The 21,704-nt window shown below is 49.2% G+C and overlaps 7 protein-coding genes across 7 annotated transcripts; 2 read left to right on the plus strand and 5 right to left on the minus strand.

The window, feature by feature from the left end:
* Nucleotides 1-411: 411 nt before the first annotated feature.
* Nucleotides 412-1,955, minus strand: FVEG_03381 (hypothetical protein; the record flags this gene model as incomplete). Its single annotated transcript, XM_018890995.1, has 3 exons — nucleotides 412-1,013; nucleotides 1,066-1,578; nucleotides 1,629-1,955. The coding sequence occupies 3 exons, from the start codon at nucleotides 1,953-1,955 to the stop codon at nucleotides 492-494; spliced, it is 1,362 nt and encodes a 453-aa protein (XP_018747426.1). The 3' UTR covers nucleotides 412-491.
* A 365-nt stretch (nucleotides 1,956-2,320) lies between these two features.
* On the plus strand, nucleotides 2,321-3,990 carry FVEG_03380 (hypothetical protein). Its single transcript, XM_018890994.1, has 3 exons — nucleotides 2,321-2,662; nucleotides 2,715-2,968; nucleotides 3,021-3,990. The coding sequence occupies exons 1-3, from the start codon at nucleotides 2,361-2,363 to the stop codon at nucleotides 3,932-3,934; spliced, it is 1,470 nt and encodes a 489-aa protein (XP_018747425.1). The 5' UTR covers nucleotides 2,321-2,360; the 3' UTR covers nucleotides 3,935-3,990.
* Nucleotides 3,991-4,671: 681 nt separating this feature from the next.
* On the plus strand, nucleotides 4,672-11,047 carry FVEG_03379 (hypothetical protein; the record flags this gene model as incomplete). Its single annotated transcript, XM_018890993.1, has 4 exons — nucleotides 4,672-4,958; nucleotides 5,009-5,294; nucleotides 5,351-8,782; nucleotides 8,842-11,047. 4 exons carry the CDS (start codon nucleotides 4,672-4,674, stop codon nucleotides 10,945-10,947), a joined length of 6,111 nt encoding a protein of 2,036 aa, XP_018747424.1. The 3' UTR covers nucleotides 10,948-11,047.
* Nucleotides 11,048-11,905: 858 nt separating this feature from the next.
* On the minus strand, nucleotides 11,906-14,029 carry FVEG_03378 (hypothetical protein; the record flags this gene model as incomplete). Its single annotated transcript, XM_018890992.1, has 1 exon — nucleotides 11,906-14,029. One exon carries the CDS (start codon nucleotides 14,027-14,029, stop codon nucleotides 11,906-11,908), a length of 2,124 nt encoding a protein of 707 aa, XP_018747423.1.
* Nucleotides 14,030-14,722: 693 nt separating this feature from the next.
* Nucleotides 14,723-15,751, minus strand: FVEG_03377 (hypothetical protein; the record flags this gene model as incomplete). Its single annotated transcript, XM_018890991.1, has 3 exons — nucleotides 14,723-14,949; nucleotides 15,015-15,268; nucleotides 15,348-15,751. The coding sequence occupies 3 exons, from the start codon at nucleotides 15,749-15,751 to the stop codon at nucleotides 14,723-14,725; spliced, it is 885 nt and encodes a 294-aa protein (XP_018747422.1).
* Nucleotides 15,752-16,579: 828 nt separating this feature from the next.
* Nucleotides 16,580-18,874, minus strand: FVEG_03376 (hypothetical protein; the record flags this gene model as incomplete). Its single annotated transcript, XM_018890990.1, has 1 exon — nucleotides 16,580-18,874. The coding sequence occupies one exon, from the start codon at nucleotides 18,872-18,874 to the stop codon at nucleotides 16,580-16,582; it is 2,295 nt and encodes a 764-aa protein (XP_018747421.1).
* Nucleotides 18,875-19,276: 402 nt separating this feature from the next.
* On the minus strand, nucleotides 19,277-21,102 carry FVEG_03375 (hypothetical protein; the record flags this gene model as incomplete). Its single annotated transcript, XM_018890989.1, has 4 exons — nucleotides 19,277-20,004; nucleotides 20,071-20,156; nucleotides 20,211-20,889; nucleotides 20,943-21,102. The coding sequence occupies 4 exons, from the start codon at nucleotides 21,100-21,102 to the stop codon at nucleotides 19,277-19,279; spliced, it is 1,653 nt and encodes a 550-aa protein (XP_018747420.1).
* Between the last annotated feature and the right edge of the window lie 602 nt (nucleotides 21,103-21,704).

A 21,704-nucleotide genomic window follows, 5' to 3' on the forward strand; every position in this document is an offset into this window, starting at 1 on the left:
GAGTCTCGCCATGTCGCATAATCGCATAACTACGACCCGCGATTGGTTCGCTTTGATGAACCCCTGGAATGTGTCATGTCCAATTTGGGCAACACTTCGTCTTGGCGATCTGAGCATCTGAACATGGAAATCCCTAGTTGTCACGGACTGCCAGTTCGTGCTACTGTGCGACAAGCTGTCAGTCAATTAAGTCTAGATGACAATAAACTCAAGCTTTTTAGTGCACAGATACTAATGCACATGATGTCGACTAACATTGACAGCACGGTTCTTTTCGATTCTGCTGAGTTGCCTGAAAACTTTCAAAGTGATTCGCTTAAATGAGTGAAATCAATCGCTGTGCAACGAGAGTCGCATGTAAAACAGACAAAAGGCATACCATGGATAAAGAAGGAGATGTGAGAAATAATAGGGATAAGAGTTAGATCAAATTTATCGTATTTCTAATCTTGATCAAATAACTAAAGCGTGTAACTAAATCTATTAATTCCCTACCCTAGAACAACATCAATAACAGACATGAAGCTGCCATAAGGCGTATTGACAGCATTAATCTTAAGCCTCGAGTCCACCGCCTCCAAAATCGCTTTCCATCCCTCAAGATCTCTCTCAAGCGAATTAAACAGCTGCATCATACCCACATCCCGAGATCGCAGCACACGCTCATTCACAGACGAAACGGTGCCAGGCTCAGGCACCACAAAGTCCATGATCAACACGTGAGAGTTCTGGCCCATCGACTCAACAGTGTTCTTGAGGATCTTGACGGAGTTCTCAAAGTCCCAGTTGTGAAAGATTTGGCGCAAGAGGTAGATATCAGCCCCGACGACTGGTTGTTTCTGGAAGAAGTCGTATTCTTGGAATTGGATGCGGCTGGCGATGCTGGCTTCGTTGTTCTCCTTGATGACTTTGGCGCCTTCTTCGACGACGTGGGGGATGTCTTGGATGATAAAGGTGAGATCGGGAAAGGCTTCGGCGAGCTTTACACAGCTGTGGCCAATATTGCCTCCAATCTTTACGAGATACGTTAGTAACTGCGATATGACAAGCGAGGGGAGAGTTTACATCGACAACATTGGCCTTGCCAAGTCCGGCCCAGTCAAAGCCACTAACGAGATGCTTCAAGTCACTCTTGGGACTAGTCGCAATCGCATCCATGACGCGACCAAAGAGCTTGTAAACATCAGGCTGCTTAGCAATGTACTCATACATGCGAAGATCAGTATTGAACGCAGCATTGAAAGCTGCCTTGTTAGGAGCAGTGCTGTCAGGCCATCTCTCATGCGCAGTGACCATCGATGCAATGACTGGGGCAATGATGCTTGTCATCCAGACTCTCTGATCGGAGAATCTGTTGTTGGTCACTAAAGCGGCTGAGGTAGCTGAGTGAGCGATGAAGCCGGGCTCAGGCTCGGCAAAGAGATGGTTTGTCATGCCCATGCGGGCGAGGGTCTTGAGTCGTAGCTCAGCTACACCAGCCTTTGAGGCCAGCTCTGTGTATGAGATCTTGCCCTCCAAAGGAACGAGCTCGAAGATCTTGAAGTGGCTCATCCATCGGAGGATCTCCATGTAATGATACTGCAAGTGTTACTAAAAGCTATAGTATTTGATTATGGTAAATTACTTACACCTGTGATGACATTTTGCAAGTACTCGCCAGGGCCAGAGACAAGCTGGAAGATTTGCAGTGCACTATCAAGGATCTTCTCCTTCGCAACCTGGGCTTCTTCAGGCGCATCAGGAGATAAGTTGATGATGGGTGCATCCCGCTCGAAGCTAGGCTCGGGAAGTTTGTTGGCGCGGAGGTATCCGTTCAACGTGGTGGTGTTCTTGTTGAGATCTTGGACTAGGACCTCCAGGGGTGATAGAGCAGCATGCCCATTGACGCCATTGGTACCGTTAGTAGTAGCGCCGTTGGTACCATTGGTACCGTTAGAAATGCCGTTCGAAACCATATTGGGCGATGAAATTGGTAAATGTCAAGACAAGGAAGATAATGTTGAATTGCTGTTGATGAGATGATGCTGAGAAGATGGAAACCAACAGAGGCTTATCAGGTCTATAAAGTGGTGCCATTTCAATACAACTTTAATGGTACAGAGCCGCGATGATTCAGTGTCCTACCTGTTTAGGAAGTCCGAAGTCCTCCGATCTACGCGTGTTTCACCATGCGTGAGTGAGGCGACTTTCAAAATTCGGATATCTTCGGTCGGTGCTTATGCATAAGCTACACTAGTAAGGCGCTGCCTACTCAAATAACAACATCACCCCAAATGGCACAGCCGCTTAATGAAATCTCGTGAAAGCTCGTAAACCGAGACAATTGTATCCAGAAAATTCTACGCCATCTTACTATCGCCATGGCTGAACCAAACCAGCATTATGAAGTCATCATCGCCGGAGGAGGAATCGCTGGAGTCACTCTGGCGCTGATGTTTGAGAAACTCGGCATCAGCTATTTTCTCCTTGAGGGTCGTGATACTCTTGAGTCTGATCGAGGCGCTGGTATTGGTCTGCAGCCGAATGGACTGCGTATTCTTGATCAACTGGGCCTCGTGGAGGATATTGAGGATGCTACTATTCCGCTTGAGAAGTGGTTCTCTTATGACAGTGAGGGGAACTTGATGAATGACTCTGACGCCATGGGTCAGTATCGTGAGAAGTTAGTATAATGAGATTCTGTTCTCTGGCTATTGGCTAATGGTATGTCTTAGGATTGGATATCCTGTTGCGTTCATTGAGCGCCGCAAGCTGCTGCCCATCATGGTTCGTCACATTCAGCGCACAGAATGTGTCAGGACTTCCGCGCGCGTTGCTTCAATTGAGGAGAGCGAGAACCATGTCACTGTGAGGACAACTGATGGCTTGTCTCTTACAGCAGACATCGTCGTTGGTGCTGATGGCGTGCGAAGTGCTGTACGCACACACATTGACTCAAAGCTTCTTGAACCATTGACTGCAGATGACTGTAAGCCCTAAGTTTTAATTAATCTCTGTGATCTTTTACTAATTATACCTAGACATCAGCGTTGCCTGCTCCACAGTCTACGGCATGTCAGCGCCCACCGAAGGAATCGCCCCAGGTGAACGCTTCGCTGTCTACCGAGAGAACCAAACAGTTATCGGCTTCACAGGCAAAGACGGAATTGTATTCTGGTTCGTCTTTGAGAACCTCAACCAGAACGTCCCGCTGTCTCAGGCTCCACGATACACTGAAGCTGAAGCCGAGGCTCTCTGCCTAAGCGTTGCTCACACGCAGGTCACCCCAAAGCTCAAGTTTGGCGAGATCTACAAGAACCGTGTAGTAGCTGTCAAGATTGGAGTTGAAGAAGGTGTCGCGAAGGGATGGCATACTGATCGCGCTGTCATTGTCGGCGACGCAGCTTGTAAGACTACACCGGCTGGTGGACAGGGCGCCAACCAGGCTATAGAGTCCTGCGCCGTGTTCGTCAACAAGCTCATGGCAGCTCGAAAGGCACTTCAGCCTGGCGAGAAGCTGTCTAGCGAGGCTACCAAGTCCATTCTCGCAGGCTATGCTCAAGAGCGCGCACAGCCAGCTACTACAGCCTTGGAAAGATCTCAAATGGTTGGCAAGGCACTTCTCTGCACGCCTGGTCCTGCAACTGCTCTTGTCAAAGACATGTTAAAGCTGAGTAACGAGGACTGGCTTTTGCGTGCGTTTATGGCACTTTCTGCTGCGCCGTATTTGGAGGATGTTGAGCTTACGGCTAGAGGACATCTTTATAACAAGGCTGTTGATGAAGCGAGGGCTGAGATGGCGAGACGTCAGAAGGTGGCAAAGGAGGTCAAGGAGGCCGAGGAGAAGGAGAGTCAACAGGCTGTGATTATGAAGGAGTCTGAGCAGAGGAATGAGTTTGTGGGACTTCGGAACCCGGTACAGGCAGCCACTGGTGTCGTCGAGGTTGGTTCTTAGAATAGCTTCTCGACAGACTTATTCGATCCAATCTAAACTATCTGTTACTCATCCCATTCACCACCCACTTCAAATAGTTCAGCGGTGATGCTTAAGTAGGAGAGATGTTTAACTCGTTCTGACTTGCACAACCGATTATTGCCAGTTTCAATGATGTTCTTGCCATAACGTTCCATTGCAGTCACAAGATTCTGCTCCATATCATGAGATCAAGTTCAATTCTTAGCTATGTAACTACAGAAAGTTGGATTGCTACAATACTAAAGCCAACTGTCAAGGAGAGTCTATTCAAGTGCCGAGATTCGAATCACCATCCAGGGACAGAGCCTCACGTAGTTGGTATTCACACATTAGCGCATCGCGTCCGTGGCTCTTCTCTTGACTCGATTCGTCCTCGGTTCACGGCACATACTACGCCACCCTGCCCGTTTCAGCTTCCCCTGCAAGATAAGAATTCGGACCTCTTCGGAGCTTCATCTCTGATCTGATCCTGCGTGGCGTAACTAGCCGCTATACTGACCCTGGCCCACCCATGCAAGCCACTACGGACATTTTCGCAAAAGCGCGGAACCAACACTAGCCAGACCCTTACGAATTACCAAAAAGGGTCACGTATGTTTGAACCTCTACAGTATAAGCCAGATACATCTTGGCGAGAAAATAGCCAAGACAAACGAATATTGCACCTTTGTTACAGCTTTCAACAGCGATTCTTTTTGCCATCTTACATTTTCAAGATGGCGTCCTCCGCAGATGTGTACGTCTTTGGCGATCAAAGCACTCCCGTTCTTGATAAACTACAAGCCCTTGTACGCGTGAAAGATAACGCGCTTTTGACTTCTTTTCTTGGCGAGGCGTTTTTGGCAGTCCGGCGGGAGATTGTTTCACTCTCGTCTTTGGAGAGAAAATCGATTCCCGAGGCTGAGAGCTTGAGTTTGCTTTTAGAGGGCGTTCGGAGGAGCGAGCCTCATGCGGCGCTGGATAGTGCTTTTGTTTGCATTTATGAGATTGGATACTATATCGAGTAAGTCGGACAAAAAAGCAGAAGTCTTGGTTTTGCTAACGAGGTTGAAGCTATCTTGCCCGATCAGATAAGCAACATCCCTCGGCATCCTCATCATTTCTACTCGGTATCTGTACCGGTAGCATTGCAGCAGCTGCTGTAAGCTGCGCCAAGGATGTTTTCGACATTTCTAGACTGGGCGTCGAAGCTGCGACAGTTGCTTTCCGCCTTGGAATGCACGTTCGCAGAAGAGCTGAGAACCTCGGGTGCTTGATACCTTCAAGCTGGTCTATGATTCTGTCTTCGAATCAGGAAAAGCTTGTTTCAGAAGCTCTACAACAATTCTCCAAAGAAAAGGTAAGTTTTGAAGCTCCAGAATTCCCAATTTAGCTCCATGCTCATCCCAGTCCCAGAATCTTACATCCAGTACACGTCCCTATATCAGCGCCGTAGGTCCTGGCTTCACAACAATCAGCGGTCCCCCTTCAATCCTCGAATCACTGAAGGCTTGCGATGCTTTCTCTGGAAAGAGACTGTATCCAGCTCCAATCCATGGTCCCTACCACAACTCCTCAGCATACTCCGAGTCCAGCCTCGACAATACCCTAGCATCAATCCTCGAAGACGTTGAGTTCCTAGACAACAAGATGCTCATTCCCATCATTTCCTGCGCCTCAGGATCTCGTTTACACCAGCTTTCTTTCGGAGACCTCCTCGATGACGTTTTGAGCAGCGCTCTTTCTCAGCAAATCCGTATGGATCTTGTCACCGACGCTCTACTCGAAACCATTTCAAGTAATGAGGCCACCTTGATACCAATCAACTCGCAAACAACTGTTTGCAGTCTTGCAGACTGGCTGGCCAAGCGAGGAGCTACAACTCGCATTGGTCCAACCTTAGAGAGCCTGGCCAAAGACCGAGCAGAACCCCATGTTGCTTCTGGAGACGACAACAAGATAGCCATCATCGGCTTCAGCGGACGATTCCCAGAAGCCGACAACCTCGATGAGTTCTGGGATCTTCTCATCCGCGGTCTAGACGTGCACAAACCAGTCCCCGAAGAGCGCTTCGCTCGCGACCACTACGATCCCACTGGCCAGCGCAAGAACACCAGCCAAGTCCAGTACGGATGTTGGTTAAAGTCCGCAGGCTACTTTGACACTCAATTCTTCCACATGTCGCCCAAAGAAGCCATGCAGACTGATCCAGCTCAGCGCCTCGCCCTGCTCACAGCTTATGAAGCTCTTGAGATGGCTGGAGTGGTACCAGACCGAACTCCCTCCACTCAGCGAAATCGCGTGGGTGTTTATTACGGTACTACGAGTAACGATTGGGGTGAGGTGAACTCCTCGCAGGATGTTGATACTTATTACATCCCTGGAGCGAACCGTGCCTTCATTCCTGGCAGAGTCAACTACTTCTTCAAGTTTACGGGCCCAAGTATCGCTGTTGACACTGCTTGCTCTTCCAGTCTCGCTGCTATCAATCTTGCGATTACGTCGTTGAAGAACAGGGATTGCGATACTGCGATTGCTGGTGGAACCAATGTCATGACGAACCCGGACAACTTTGCAGGCCTCGATCGCGGGCACTTCCTTTCGCGTACAGGCAACTGCAAGGCTTTTGACGATGGTGCAGACGGTTACTGCCGCGCTGACGGAATCGGCACCTTGATTCTCAAGCGCCTCCCGGATGCCATCGCCGATAGTGACCCGATCTTTGGTGTCATCCTGGGAGCACACACCAACCATTCAGCAGAGTCCGTCTCCATCACCCGACCCCTCGCAGACGCACAGGAGTATCTCTTCAAGAAACTCCTCAACGAGACTGGCATTCATCCCCACGATGTAAGCTACGTCGAGATGCACGGCACAGGCACCCAAGCCGGCGATGCAGTTGAGATGCGCTCAGTCCTCAACTCATTCGCTTTCGATCATAGTCGCCCACGAGACAAGAGCTTGTATCTCGGCTCAGTCAAAGCCAACGTCGGACACGCTGAATCAGCCTCTGGAGTTCTCGCCATCATCAAGGTGCTGCTCATGATGCAGAAGAACACGATTCCTCCGCACTGCGGCATCAAGACTAAGATCAACCAGGGTTTTCCCAAGGATTTGGATCATCGTGGTGTACGCATTGCGTTGAAGGACGGTGTCGACTGGACTCGTCCTGAGGGTGGTAAGCGAAGAGTGTTGGTGAACAATTTCTCTGCTGCTGGGGGCAACACGTCCTTGCTGCTTGAGGATGCTCCTGCTATTCATCTAGAACGACAGCATCAAGATGCAGATGTCCGTACTGAGCATGTCGTTGCTGTTTCGGCGAGGTCTACCAAGGCTTTGGAAGAGAATCTGAAGGCTCTCGAAGCATACATTGCCAACTCCTGGGCTCCGGAGGGTGAGCTTCTTTCTCAGCTCTCGTACACCACTACAGCGCGACGCGTGCATCACAGTCGACGCGTTGCATTTGTCACTAACAGTCTTGATGATTTGAGAAAGTCTCTTCTCAAGGCTGCTGCCGCCGCTGGACAGGTCAAGGGTATTCCTGCCGTGTCACCCAAGGTTGGGTTCCTGTTCACTGGACAGGGAGCGCAGGAGACTGCCATGGCCATTGGGTACTACAGGAGCTTTTCGTCTTTCCGGTCAGACATTCATCAGATTGACTCTGTCGCAACTCTTCAAGGTCTCCCATCAGTTTTGCCGCTTATTCACGGCACGAAACCCGTCGAGGATCTCTCTGCTGTCGTCGTGCAGCTCGGAACGTGCATCATCCAGATCGCACTCGCTCGTTTCTGGGCCAGCCTCGGCATTACTCCCCAGTATGTTATCGGGCACAGTCTGGGGGAGTATGCTGCTCTCCAGATTGCAGGTGTTCTGAGCATCAACGATGCCATCTTCCTCTGTGGTCACAGGGCCGCGCTTCTTGACAAGAAGTGCACTGCCTACACACACGGGATGGTCGCTGTCAAAGCGGCTGCTGATGAGTTGAGGCAGCACATTTCCTCTGACTTGAAGGTCGAGATTGCTTGTGTTAACGGCACCGAAGATACTGTACTCAGCGGCCCCAATGCGGATATCGAGACGCTCTGTAGCAAGTTGACACAGTCTGGCTACAAGCTTCACAAGCTCGAGATTCCGTTTGCCTTCCACTCATCTCAAGTTGATCCCATTCTTGACGATCTCGAGGAACTCGCTTCTCAGATTGAGTTCCACGAGCCCAAGCTGCCCATCGTCTCGCCTCTTCTTTGTACACTGCTCACCGGCGATACCCTCGGTCCTCAGTACATCAGACGTCACTGCCGTGAGACAGTTGACTTCCTCGGTGCTATCAAGATGGCTGAAGCGCAAGGCATCATGGATCGAAGTGGCATGTGTATAGAGATCGGAGCGCACCCCATCCTCACGCGAATGGTCAAGTCAATCATCGGCCAGGAGTTTCGCTGTCTTGCTTCTCTGCGCCGCAAGGAGGACCACTTCAAGACACTTGCAGATTCTCTTTGCGCTTTGCACCTCGCTGGTTTCTCTGTTAACTGGGAAGAGTATCATCGTGACTTTGCTTCTTCTCGCAATGTCCTTCCGCTTCCCAAGTATAGTTGGCAGCTTGCAAACTACTGGATGCAGTACAAGTACAGCTGGTGTCTTACCAAAGGCGACGAACCTGTTGAGAACACTGCAGTGGGGGTACCCGTACACACAAGAGCACTGCGACTCAGCGATTCAGTGCACAATGTCATTGAGCAGGCTCACGGTGACAAGAGAAGCTCCATCACAGCTGAGTCTGACATGCATGACCCATCTCTCTTGGCCATTGCGCAAAACCATCGTGTCAACAATTTGACTATGGCTCCTTCGGTTAGTCCCCCTTCGTTCGCACTTCTGCTAGATTCACTCACTAACGTTACAATTTGCAGACTCTTTTCGCCGACATTGCATTTACCCTCGCCAAGCACCTCATCGAGAACCACGGCCTCGACACACAGACGAACCTACCTTCCATCAACAACATGGCTGTCGAGAAGGCCCTCATCGTTGGAGAGACTGGGCCTCAGCGGTTCCGAGCATCACTAGATATGGACTGGACCACCATGCACGGTTCAGTTCGTATCTTCAGCGTCAATGCAGGCGGAAAGCAGACTACTGTACACGCAGTTTGTGATGTAGCGGTTGAGAACCCGAGCACCCACCGCGAAAGCTGGCAGAGTCACGCATATCTCATCCAGCGAGGTATTAAACAGCTTGTGCGAGGCGCCAGTGATGGTTCTGCTCATATGATGCGCCGTGGTCTCTTGTACAAAATCTTCTCCAACTCAGTTCAGTACGGATCAGCCTTTCAAGGCATTGAGCAGGTTTGGTTCGACAGTGAAGGTCTCGAAGGAACTGGCAAGGTGTTTATGCCCTCTGGAAAGGATACCTTTGCGCTCAACCCATACTGCTGTGACAGTCTGGGTCACATCACTGGCTTCATCATGAACTGCAGCGACAGCTTGGATCTTGATGATCACGTCTACATCAACCATGGCTGGCGCACTCTTCGTCTGGTCGAGCCTTATCAGTGCGATGTTCAGTATCAGACATACGTCAAGATGCAGGCTGTCGGTTCTGATGATTCGACTTACAGTGGCGATGTCCATGTTCTTCGTGATGGCAAGATCATCGGTATCTGTGGTGGCGTCACCTTCAAGAAGGTCGCTCGCAAGGTACTGGAGATGCTTCTTCCCAAGCCTTCTGGTGCCAAGGCCAAGTCCGCTGCGGTCAAGCATGTTGCTTCTGTACCCGTTAGCCACGCAGTTCTGACTCCACCGTCCACCGCTAACCATAGTGTTGGCACGACATCACCCCCAGAGCCCGCAGGATTACCCGTCGCTTCTGCTTCTGGACTGGTTCAGAAGGCTCTCGAGATCATTGCTGATGAGATTGGCGTCGACATCTCTGACCTTACTGACTCTACACTCTTGGCTGACCTGGGTGTCGATTCACTCATGTCATTGACCATCCTGGGCAACTTCCGAGAGGAACTCGACCTGGACATACCCGCAGCTCAGTTCTACGAGTTCTCAACAGTGCAGGACCTCAAGTCCTTCCTTGGAGCCAACGACCAAGACTTCTCAAGCTCAAACTCCGAGGCAGATAGTTCAGCGTCTAGCGCTCCTTCAACATCCCCCAGTGACCACGGAGACGATGTCGTTGAGGAGGTCAAGCCTGTTGTGGCTGAGATCCCTCGCTCTACCTCTACAATCCTGCAGGGCACTAAACACTGTTCTCGGACACTTTTCTTGTTCCCCGACGGTGCTGGCTCGGCAACATCATATGTCACTCTCCCGTCCATCTCGCCTGACATGAGAGTCATTGGATTGAACAGTCCTTATCTCACCAAGCCGCATGAGTTCAACTGTGCTCTCCAAGACATCACTGGCTCTTACTTGAGCGAAGTACGTCGTCGCCAGCCTTCAGGCCCTTACCATCTTGCCGGTTGGTCAGCAGGAGGCGTCTCTGCCTTCGACGCCGCTCGTCAGCTTGTTTCTGAGGGAGAGGTAGTCGAGAGCCTCATCCTGATTGACTCCCCCAACCCCGTTGGTCTCGGTAAATTGCCAAAGCGTATGTACGACTTCCTCGAAAAGTCAGGTATCTTTGGCGCTTTCGAGATGGGCGAGGAAGCTCAAGCGCCGCCTGATTGGCTCTTCCAGCACTTCTGTGTTTTCATCGAGGCTCTGGATAGGTACGTGCCCGAACCGTTTGAGCATGGCATGGCACCCAAGACGACCATCATCTGGGCCGCGGACGGTGTGTGCAAGAACCCCGATGATCCCCGTCCTGAGGCACAGCCTGATGATCCTCGGGGTATGAACTGGCTCTTGAACAATAGGGAGGACTTTGGGCCTAACGGTTGGGATGAGTTTATTGGTGCTGAGAACATTGGCACAATGGCGATTGAGAATGCCAATCACTTTACTATGATGAGGGAGCCGATTGCGTCGGCTCTCTGTGCCAAGATCCGGGAGGCGATGGGGGTCAATTGATCTGGGATTTAAAACAGCAGTATTTTATTTTACTTAGATATTCCTATTTGTGTTTCCCATAATAGTTATTCTCACATCTCTCTCTTGTCCATAGCAGGTGCTCCTTCGGGTTGGATACCCAGCGTGAAGGATGGCGGTAAATGGCCATTTCTCTTTCGAATATACCTCAGCTGCATCTCGTGGACTTTGCGCAAGCTTGTATCATTTCTGACCGGTCCAAATGAAGGTCATGATCGGGAAGTTAAGATAAGCACTCCAGGTTTGGGAGCAGGGTATGTTATCTGTGATTAATGGCTTCCACAGCCTACGGACAAACTCCAAGTAAACCATCCACTGGCGTTAATTCTGGAAGGCAGCGGTCTTCTGTTGGGACATCCTCAGGATGCGTGATTAAACAACCGGCGAATAGTAGACCAGGTATGTAACACAAAACATGCCCGGGGGTTACTCAGACCTAATACTCACGCAGACGGGAAAAGATGAGGGCTTCTGTTATGCACAAAATCTTTCCAAGAGAGGCAAGGAAGTCACTTTCCATGAGTTCGACGGTGGCACTCACGGATTCTCGGTCAAGCCACAGGATGGAACTACAGAGGCACAGACCATGTACGGGGAATGTTGGGTTAGAATATGTCATTCACTTCGAGAAGCGTTCGTATAACATCCATAGAGACGAAGAATAGTTACTTTAAATAGTTGGAGTCAATTAAAAAAGTAAAGTTAATAAACAAAGGTCTTTATTAGTACATTAGATATAGGTGAAACTATCTGCTGAATGCATAATGAGATTTACAGCCGTAGGAACAGTCAACAGAAGGCTAACTATAATGGATGTATTTTGATCCAATGTCTGCTTATGACAATTTTAACTTTAATTCAGATCCCCGTATTGATGACTGGCATTGGAAGCGCTCGAAAGTAAGCTTCAAATATATTGACCCGACTAAAGGTTACAAGGTCAAAATGACCTGACAAGCCTCCACGCGTAAGCAAAAGGCACTCGCTCGCCCATGAAACGGAATGGCTTTACAATTATGCGTACTGATCCGACGGGGACATGGTGCCATACAACTTGCTCGACATTATTACGACGATCAAATCCCTCAGCGGCACCAAGTGGAAACGACTTGTTCACTTGATTACCATGGCGTTCGAGCTCGCCGCTGGCAACCACAAGGTTCAGGTCGTGCTGAAGCTTGCCGCCTGGGCGGTCTGCATACACCATAGTGACTTTCAGCGTCAAAGAACCATTATCTCCCTCTAACGGTTTCGGAATGTTCACCGTGTACTCAAAGGGATCATCGTCATCTTCATCAACAACCCCAATGCCATAACCCGAGTAAGCATCATTGATGCCGGGAATTGACGCAGAGAGGTCAACTCGTCCAAACCCAGAGTGTGCATTGTACCCTTCATTAACCCCATCGGGCATGTACTGACCACCCACTGGAGCAGCTCCATTGATAAGTAGGGCCTTGATCAAAGAGCCAGTAGGGTTCTTGACTCCATCTTGCTCATCTTGATATCCATTGGCAATGAGAGCCTGGCGAAGAACAGCGCAGCAACCTGCCACGAGTGGCGTAGCCATGCTCGTTCCGGCCAAGTACATGTACTTGCTATCTCCAGATTCTCCAGTAAGATGAACTCCTCCAAGATACTTTTTATTCTGGGAGCGTGCTGAGAGAATGGCTGTTCCAGGAGCAACAATGTCTGGCTTTAGCCTATTTTCTGCTGTTGGGCCGCGGCTACTAAAGGCTGCCAATCCATCTGGATTGTTGGCCATGTGGTCGTCACGAAGTGGATTGACGGCAAACCTCTGGGTCCAGAACCCTCCGTACGTGTAAGGGCGCTTAGAGTCACTAGAAGCGAGGTCAGGTCGATCATTCTCCGTTGCTCCAACTGTAATGCAGTTCTTGGCAGCTGCTTCTGCTCCCAACGATCGTTCGTTGATTGCCCCATCAAGCTTGCCGTCCAGATCAGCATCCTGACCGTCGTTGCCGGCTGCAAAGAGAATCGTCATATCTTGGTTTTCATGAACAAATTGGTCGATGCTCTCTGAGCGTCCGTCGTAGGGTCGCTGAATCCTCGACATAGGTAGCGGAGATCCCCAAGAGTTGGTATGGATTCGAGCGCCTGCATCATAGGCCTGCTGGAAGAGCGGACCCAAATTCGTCTTGGGCAGTCCATCAAGCCGAGGTGCGTTGTTCAAGGGATTGAACTTGCTGAACAGCGATTGCACGAGTAGCTCTGCTCCTGGTGCTACGCCTTCGACCAAGCCATGCGACTGATGTTGGCCTGAACCAAGGACCGATCCGCAAACATGGGTGCCGTGGCCATCCAAGTCATCTGCGAGGTTTGTTTCAGGTCTACCCCAAGCAAATAATTCTTTGACTCGTCCACTGAATGCTTCGTGGACGTTGGTCTTGGAGCCACGATCCAAACCAGTATCTGCAACGCAGACTATCTGGCCCTCGCCTCGGTAAACAATATTCTGAGTTTCCGTGTGACTTTTGGGTGCCAGGGCCTCGTCAACTCGGAGAATCTGACGAGCTTTTGTATCAAACAAAGCCGCTTCGTTAGCTGTATGAAGCACCCGGACTTCATCCAGGGCTGCTATCCCATCCAACTTGTCCGTCGCAACCTTGACCTGAAGTCCTCTGTCCTCTACAACAATTGCGGATGGGTCGACATTGGCAGCTTCTGCTATTTTTTCAGTCAACTCTTCAGTGATCTCCTCCACATCTTGATGTAGCATGATTGCGACATTGCAAGTTTGTCCTTTTGCGTCCTGCTGGACTTTCTTTGTTAGGGCAAATTCCTCCACGTACTCGCCCGCGTACTCAACAAAGCCCAGATCTTGGACCTTATCCAGAGAATCTTGATGGAAACCACAGAGGTAGATCTGTTGTTTCTCGTCACCGACGAACTCATTGACGTGGACCCCTAGTTCTAGGAGCTTTGTCTTTTGCTTTTTGTTCAGCGGCATGCCCTTGGTGCGAAGGATAATGTAGATGGTGTCTGATCCATCACAGTCATGGTTAAGCTCTACGCTGACGCCATTGATGCTGATTGACGAGGCCATTTGGTGAAAATCTTAGATAAAGTGGATTGGAAGAAGAAATCAGCACGTACAGAATTACCAGTACAGTGACGGAGAGCTGAGACAAAGCATCTGCCACGAAATAGTTCGTCTTCGAGCAAATGGTGCTCGGCCCCTCCTGATTGTTTGTGCTGGAACGCCCGGTTTCGCAAACATGATCTAGGCCATTCTAAACTATGTCTAGACTTGGCTTGTAAAACTGTCGCTTATGACTTCTGTTTGCGGTTCAAGATGCATATGCAGATGCTCCGCCCACTAAGTCGTTCCCAAAAAGTGGTAAGCTTGGTGATATGTATTCAGCTGAACTCTTATTACAGTAGAACCACACAAACCATAAGCTACAGAAATCTACAATTAAACGCCCCCGGACCTCCGTTAGCGCTGTGGCTCTAATGTAAACCAGCTAGCTCGAGAGACCGATAGCGTAGCCTTTCAGCTAGCCACTTGAACAAAGTTTCCCCAAGCACTAAGAGTCTAGAACGCCGTCAATAGTGTGGAGTGGCGAGAATGCACTCAGATAAAAAAGGGAAAGGTTCGATGATTCAAGCGGTAGTAGCTGATTGGCAGCAGTAGTGGAGCAACCTGTTGCGTATACCAAGAATCAACAGGGACATACTGAGTACAACCCGAGTTAAGGTTATTAGGTTTAATATCAATTCATATCTTAAGGAGAACCTAATCACTATCAAAAGTAATACCTAAGGGCTTTATAGTTGTTGCCACTGGCCGCATTTCCATAAGGGCAGGCTTGCCAGACTTCTCGAAGAGATCATTATTAAAAGTGCCGTCAAGTTGAACGTACTGAAAGTCTACATTGACTTGGCTTCCAGTGTTGCTGTTGTTCTTGTCCTTGATGTAGGTGCCAAGGTTTTGACTGGGCTTGAAGGAGATGGTTCGAAGATCTGTACACAATCTATGTTAGTTTGTCACTCTCCTGAATATATCAGGCTAGTATCGGGAGACTTACGAGTTCGCCACTGCTGAAGGATTTCGTCCTTGACGTAAATCACGGCGTAAATGTAGATTGAAATGCTGTCGCTGGGTGATGTAGACGAGTTCTTGATTGTGTTTTGGACGTTGGCCAGAAAACCTTCGAACTTATCCACAACGTTGTTTGGGAGGTTCAGGCCCTGTGTAAAGTGCGAAATGAGGGCTTTGTGGAAGTCTTCCTTCTTAGTAGTGAAGTTCTTATCCTGCAAGTTGACGCCATAGGTACCGATCCTGTGAAAACCTTTATTAACTCTGAATTACATGGTCAAGTTGAAATGTGATTATGGTGACAAATCAGAAATTAACATACCAAGGAGCGGTCGCGGTCAAACGTTCGATCACCTTGGCGAAAAAGTTCGCCTTCGTGATTTCATCCTTGGGGGAAATTCGGCCCTCAGCAACCTTAGCATTCAGGACCTTGAAAGCCCTGTCATTGAAGAAATCAGTATTCATGTCAACGTTCTCGGTGACGATCTTAAGCCTTTGCCGCCAAGAGTCGTCGAGTGACTCAGCATTGGGGCTCAGGTTGATGTAAAAGACGTTATCGATCAAGTTGTCTGGTTTAAAGTCCGCGGCATCAGCCATGACACCGGCCGAGTCAGAGGCGGCTAGAATGTCAGCCAGAGCCGCGAAGGTGGACGCAATGTCATCGTGCTCTTCTTGGGTGACGGTGTCAAGACCAGCCTTGGTGTTGAGGTCGTTATTGAGTGCCATTGTAAAGATGCTAGAGATTTGCTTTTGGGATATTTTGCGGAATATGGTTGCTGGAACGATGGATTGAGAGATTGAGAAGACAGGTTTGTTTATTTATAGTTTACTTCACTATTAGGCTTTGCAAATATGCAATTACAGCCAAGTCTCACGCTAAGTAGTGCAGACCATTGCCTATCCTTAGCTTGTTCTCCCGCATGGACTCTATCAATCTTGGTGGAGCCAGGTGTACTGAGAGTGCGTTTTCCCTATCGACCGCGTCCACCAATAGCCCATAGATCCCAGTTGCCTGTTCCACGCCGCTGAATTATTAGCGGCCTTTCATCCACCGGAAGCGCGTGCTCATTCCCAATATTGTTCATCAGCTGCGCCCCTCCCTGTAAACGAGCTCTTATTCTTAGCCTCTCTATTCTTAACCCTGCCAGCGTGATAAAAGCGCGAAGAATTCTCAGCTCGCTCAACTCAAGCCCCCCTTCCCCCCACCATACTGCAATAGTGGCCTGGACTATCAAGTGTTCGTATTATGGACGGCCGCCCTCGCCGCGTACAGCCAGTTTTCCCGCAGCTTCGACTCACTGAGCACCATGTGATACCGAAGCGGTTAGATGTATAGATACGATTAGTTTAAATTCTATCGCATCATCCAAACTATTGATTTTTTTTTACTCTAGGCCAGCTTTGAAAATATTGCCAAATTATTGATTGTTATGATGCTAGGCGTGTGTATCGGCTGTTCTGTTACTGTGCAGTAAAGATTGGCAGTCGAGCCAGCTGCAAACAGTCCTCATCATAAAACCCATATCCTTTTTTCGGTCTATACCTAGTCCTCAACTAGACAAGCCGAAATGGTTTACCATCTCCAAAATGGCGGTTTTGCAAAAATGTATGCTGTGTCATGTTATCCATGATTGTAGCATCCATCACACGGTGTTCTCCTGGTTTCTTTTCCTCAGTGGCCAATAGTATTAAACCACTGGTGAACACTGAGAAATCCCACTGTACCGGCTGTATGAAGAGATAGTGGCTCGCTCTCTTCAGTCTACGCCGTATAGTAAAGTCCATGTCAACATCAAAGGGATTCTCTGCTGGGTAGGAATAAACCATGTAAATCTTTGTGCCCTCAGCGAAGTAGTCGCTGCTGTCATCATCTGCAGTCTTCATCCTAACCGGAAATGCAGCAACGACCATTACACCGTCAGATATGTGCGGATGCGACGCGTTTATGCCATCTCCCATCATTGAAAATTGTCGCTTGGCGCAAATGCTAGGCACCCAACTCCTATTGACGACACTGTCTCGCCTAGTACTTGTCAAAAGGATATTGGCTCCTAGAGCACCAGTACCCAAGATTCTCTCCACGAGCTGAACAATGTCGATTCTGTAATCTATAGCGGGAAGCTCATCCGATGCCATGGAGAAGAGGCTGTAGTATTCATCCAGCTCTAGAGTCGCTTCTCGCCCGCGCACCTTGTCCAGTAGCACTGCCAAAGGGCGCTTGCAGGCATTCGCTTCTGGGATGGTGCCATGACTGGAGCATCTGACTATTGCTCTCTGATATACAGATTCCTCTGTTGGGTCTGCTATCGTCGCTGCCATGGCCACCAAGGTTTTCTTGTCGACATGGCCTACCTCCATCGAGAGGTGAGGGAGGGTGTTTATGTAGCTGTCACCAAACGGCGAACTGCATAAAATTCCCACGAGCTGTGAACAGTCGATCAGGGGGGCTGATTCTTGACCTGTCCAGAAGGTACAATGCTTGCTCATGATGGCTTCCTGCAATGTCCAGCAGCGCTTTCTCCACTCGCAGGTCTCCCATGTCTGCTTGACCTGCTGAACTAGCTCGGGAGTGTATACTCGAACTTTGGGGCCTTCGGTCTTCAGCTGTGCAAGTCCAAGTGGAAATGTCATGCCAGGAAGGATCAGAGTGTACTCAGCGTTAGAGTAGTAGTCCTTCATCTTGGGCACCTCGGCTTCTTTGTCCTCGTAGCTGTCTTGGTCTATGCACCATCGATCGACCCAGAAGTAGCGGCAATTCAATACCTCATGGACTATTCCAATAATCCTTTCCAGATCTTGTGAATTGTACGAGTTCCAAGGGTATGAGAGTGCTATGTAGCTCTCCACGGGTTCATCCACCGGTCTTGCCACTATCTTGTCTTTGAGATCGGCCTCGCTACCGAGCAAGGCGTCATAAAATCTCTTTGGAGTAGTTTTGTCCTCAGAGATACCAGCGCCCTTGTCTGCTTCTGCCAGCCCCCCGGGTAGCAGACATCCGCATGAGCCTTTGTGGACCTCCACCCTTGGTGCTACGGCATAATAAGGCACAACCCTTGAGACGAGCCCCTGTAAACTATCCAAGCTCAGAGGTTTACTGCCACCGCAAATTTGATTAAGTGCCAGAAACGGCAGCACGGGTGCTGCAATCTGCAGTTTGTTGGTATCGTTCTTTTCAGCCTCCAGACTTCTCAAGAGTTCTTCCTGAATCTCTAACCTCGCTTTTTTTAGCGCTTCTCCCATCTCCGAGTGGATGCCAAGGAACTCTATACGCTCTAGTGCGATAGCAATGATACTGAACACTTTGGCGAGTGTGATAAAGCTGTCGTTCGTCCACACTGGTGGCACCTGCACAAGGGTCCTCTGTGTATTCTCTTCCAGCACCACCTGCGTCACCCGGCTGGGAGATGGCGTCTTGATCAGCAGCCCCAAGCTCAGCATATATGAGGTACCAACACCATTCGCATCCAGGCACACGATTGGGTCGACCGAGGTCAGATCAGCTCTCTTCCTGTTTTTGCCAGGAACTTCCCGCGATTCCCAATCTCCCCTCTGATCCTCCTCGTCCAAAAGATCATCAGAGTTCTTATCTGTGAAGGTAATGCGCAGTCGACAGCCGCGCGGCTTAGACGTCCATGATGAATCTGTCCCCATGGTATGAGCAATCTCTACGTCGGTCAAGACGCCACAGATACGCGGCCATGACATTAGTCCCTTCACATCGGAATGAGGCCCCGGAGAGTCTGGGCCGCTGCGAGGAAGCATGAGATTGCAGTAGCCAACGTCGTTGATTTCTCCGTTGCGCTGAACAGAAACTCGCATGTTGCGGTCAAAGGAATCGTAGTCCGACATTGTTAGTTGTCGTCTATTCTTTTTGTGGTCTGTATTATTGAGCAGATACAAGGCTAGGTTGATATAATAGGTGAAGTGTCAAAGTGCTTTGATATAATAGCATTATACAACAATAGACAGACAGTACCTAAGTGGTAGAATAAGCGAAGCGAGAATTACAAGCAAAGTGGCGGTGTGGGATTGTAGAGTGTGATTTAAATATATATCTCACTGTGTTATCGGTGCTAAAGCTCCTCAATCCATAATAAATCATACCATGCTTACGGCTTGGCATCACAGCGGCTGCCAAAGAGGGGATACAAGGATAAGCAGAAGTGAATCAATTCTTTCAATACAAAGTCTCATATGTAAGATCAGCTTTTGCCCCCAGGCTTTAATCATTACAAAGACGTATACGCATACTTAACTCTTGGTTTGAACAGACACGCCTTGAATCACAGCGTCTTTCTCACTTCCCTCCGATCCTATGCCCATACCCAACTTGAGGGCTTCAGCCTCAGTAAAGGATCCGAAGTAATCCATGTCGTCAACGAGCCCTAAGCCAGTGGGTGGAAACACACGATTGATAGCGTAATGAACAGTAAATGAGATTGCAAATCCGAGGGGGAATGCAAGATAAAACAGTTCATGCCAGGCCTCGCCAACCTTGATTTTGTCGGGGGTCACTGCGGCAGCAAATCCAGGTAATTGAGTAGCAAAGCCAAGGAACCATGCAATAAAGCTTCTAGGGTTGAAGCCACAACTGAACCAATAGATGCTATCGGGACCAGGATTGTAGAGGTCAGACAATTTGATGCGACGGGAACGGATCAGCCAATAATCACAGACTTGAATGCCAATAATCGGTCCAAGAAAGACACTGTACGCAGACAGAACGGAGATGAAGACGCTGGCTGAAGAGAGAAGTTCCCACGGGCACATGGCAACGCTAAATACTAGTGCAATAAAAGCACCACGTCTGATGTTGATATAGGAGCTGACGAGGCCGGCGAGATCCATACCAGCACTGTACGCGTTGTCAACCACGTTGATCGCAATCTGGCACATGACAAGGCCTAAGCCCGCAAAGAATGCAGCGGCTCTTGATCCAGATGAGTAGTCTCTATCGAGCCACTGTTGGCAGATTAAGGCTTGATAGTTGATACACGGTTAGATATGATGGAATAAATGAGAGGGTGATGGAGAATGGGACTTACGAGGATTCCATATGGCTTCACCCCATATACCTTGAGTGGCCGATGCTGCGAGACAGCCAAATAGTGGAAAGAGGGTACCGAAAAAGCTGTAGATGTATAAGTTGCTGTTCTTGCAAATCACAGGCATTGATGTAACTTACATGATGGAGAACCACTGCCCAAACACTTGGTCGCCAGGCTTTTGGGCAAACCGGGTATAATCATTAGCATTAGTAAGTCCAACTGCTATGCCGCCAATAACAGTCGTTACACCTGACGTGATAGCCCAACCCAGGTCATGAGAGCTCATCTTTGTTGCACTCTCAGAAAGCAGAGGACCACCGCCTTTGGCTTCGACCAGGGACCAAATCATGATAGAGATGAGCGTGACCGACGCAATGATGTTGAAAATGAGGAGAACTCTCTTGATTTTGTGGGGATGGATCCACAGAACTGGAATCATGGAGACATTGAAGAGAATCCAGCCAACGAATTGCTTCGTATCGAGATGGGAGGATGCAGGGAATACATTTCCAAGTCTCTGGAAGCTGGGGAACAAGGCAGATAAGATGACAGAGATGCAGAGACCGCCTGTCCACGACTGGACAGAGAACCAGACCAGGCTGAGGATGATTCTCTGGACGATGGCGATGAAAGATCCGTACGGACCCCAGATATATCTTGAAACAACAGGAAACCCAATATGCCATTCAGCGCCGGTGTAACCGTTGAAGATAGCCACCAGGCTGATGATGACTTTGCCGATCAATGTAGCTATAACGACTTGCCAGACACTGAGACCGGTGGCGACAAGGGACGCGCCCAGCTGCCAATTGGATACTAAAAGTTTCAGAATACGCGTTTGTACATACAGATTGTTCACGGTTGCTTACTGGCGACCTGGTTAACTAGCCAGAAAGATATAAATGTCATGGTATTCCATGTTCGCCGCCCTGGCTCCAGCGGACGAATGTCGTCATTGATCCAGACATTGGAGACGGCTCTGTCTGCGCTGGGCAGTCTCATCCAGGTCAAGATGGCTTTGAGTGACATACTGACAGGATAGTCCTCTACTTCGATATTGGAGCTTGGGCCTATTGAGTTGAACCCTTCCGATCACAATGCGCTCTGTGGGTTCTCATTCATTTTATTAGGTCTCTTATCACTTTGGATGTCTTGATGATAAGCAAGCAATCATTGCCACTACCGTCTGGTTGGGTTACATTGTGCGAAGCCCAAAAAGAGGGGTTCATAACCGACGATAATGATTTGGAACTATCTCGTCCTACTTAAATTGAGTCTTGTGTAACTCCATTCCAGAAGAAGAACTCATATCCGGCCCGGCAGATGAGAACCCGGAGCCCGGATTCCGGAACCAAATTGTCGTATCACAAGTGGCCTTATAGACGAACGGGTAATTCAATGAGAAAAGAAATTATCCGATTCGTTGGTAAAATATGGACAGACCAAGATAAGTTATAGATAGAGAGATAATATAGAGCCCGATACCAATTGCCGTGTCGGCATTCCTGATTTGGAGAAGCCGCGGCATTTAGCCTGTCAATCGACAGTGATCAACACTCTCGGATTGTTTCATCCCGACCAAAGTTGACCGAAGATAGGGGAACCACTTGCTCGGGTCAATTGCACCATTT

This window comes from Fusarium verticillioides, chromosome 5, assembly GCF_000149555.1.
Source record: "Fusarium verticillioides 7600 chromosome 5, whole genome shotgun sequence".
NCBI classification, from domain to species: Eukaryota; Fungi; Ascomycota; class Sordariomycetes; order Hypocreales; family Nectriaceae; genus Fusarium; species Fusarium verticillioides.

Coding starts and splice junctions, on each gene's coding strand:
- FVEG_03380 (XM_018890994.1), top strand. CDS start 2,361: ATGGCTGAACCAAACCAGCATTATGAAGTCATCATCGCCGGAGGAGGA. Junction 2,663..2,714: donor ATGGGTCAGTATCGTGAGAA/GTTAGTATAATG, acceptor GGTATGTCTTAG/GATTGGATATCCTGTTGCGT. Junction 2,969..3,020: donor ACCATTGACTGCAGATGACT/GTAAGCCCTAAG, acceptor AATTATACCTAG/ACATCAGCGTTGCCTGCTCC.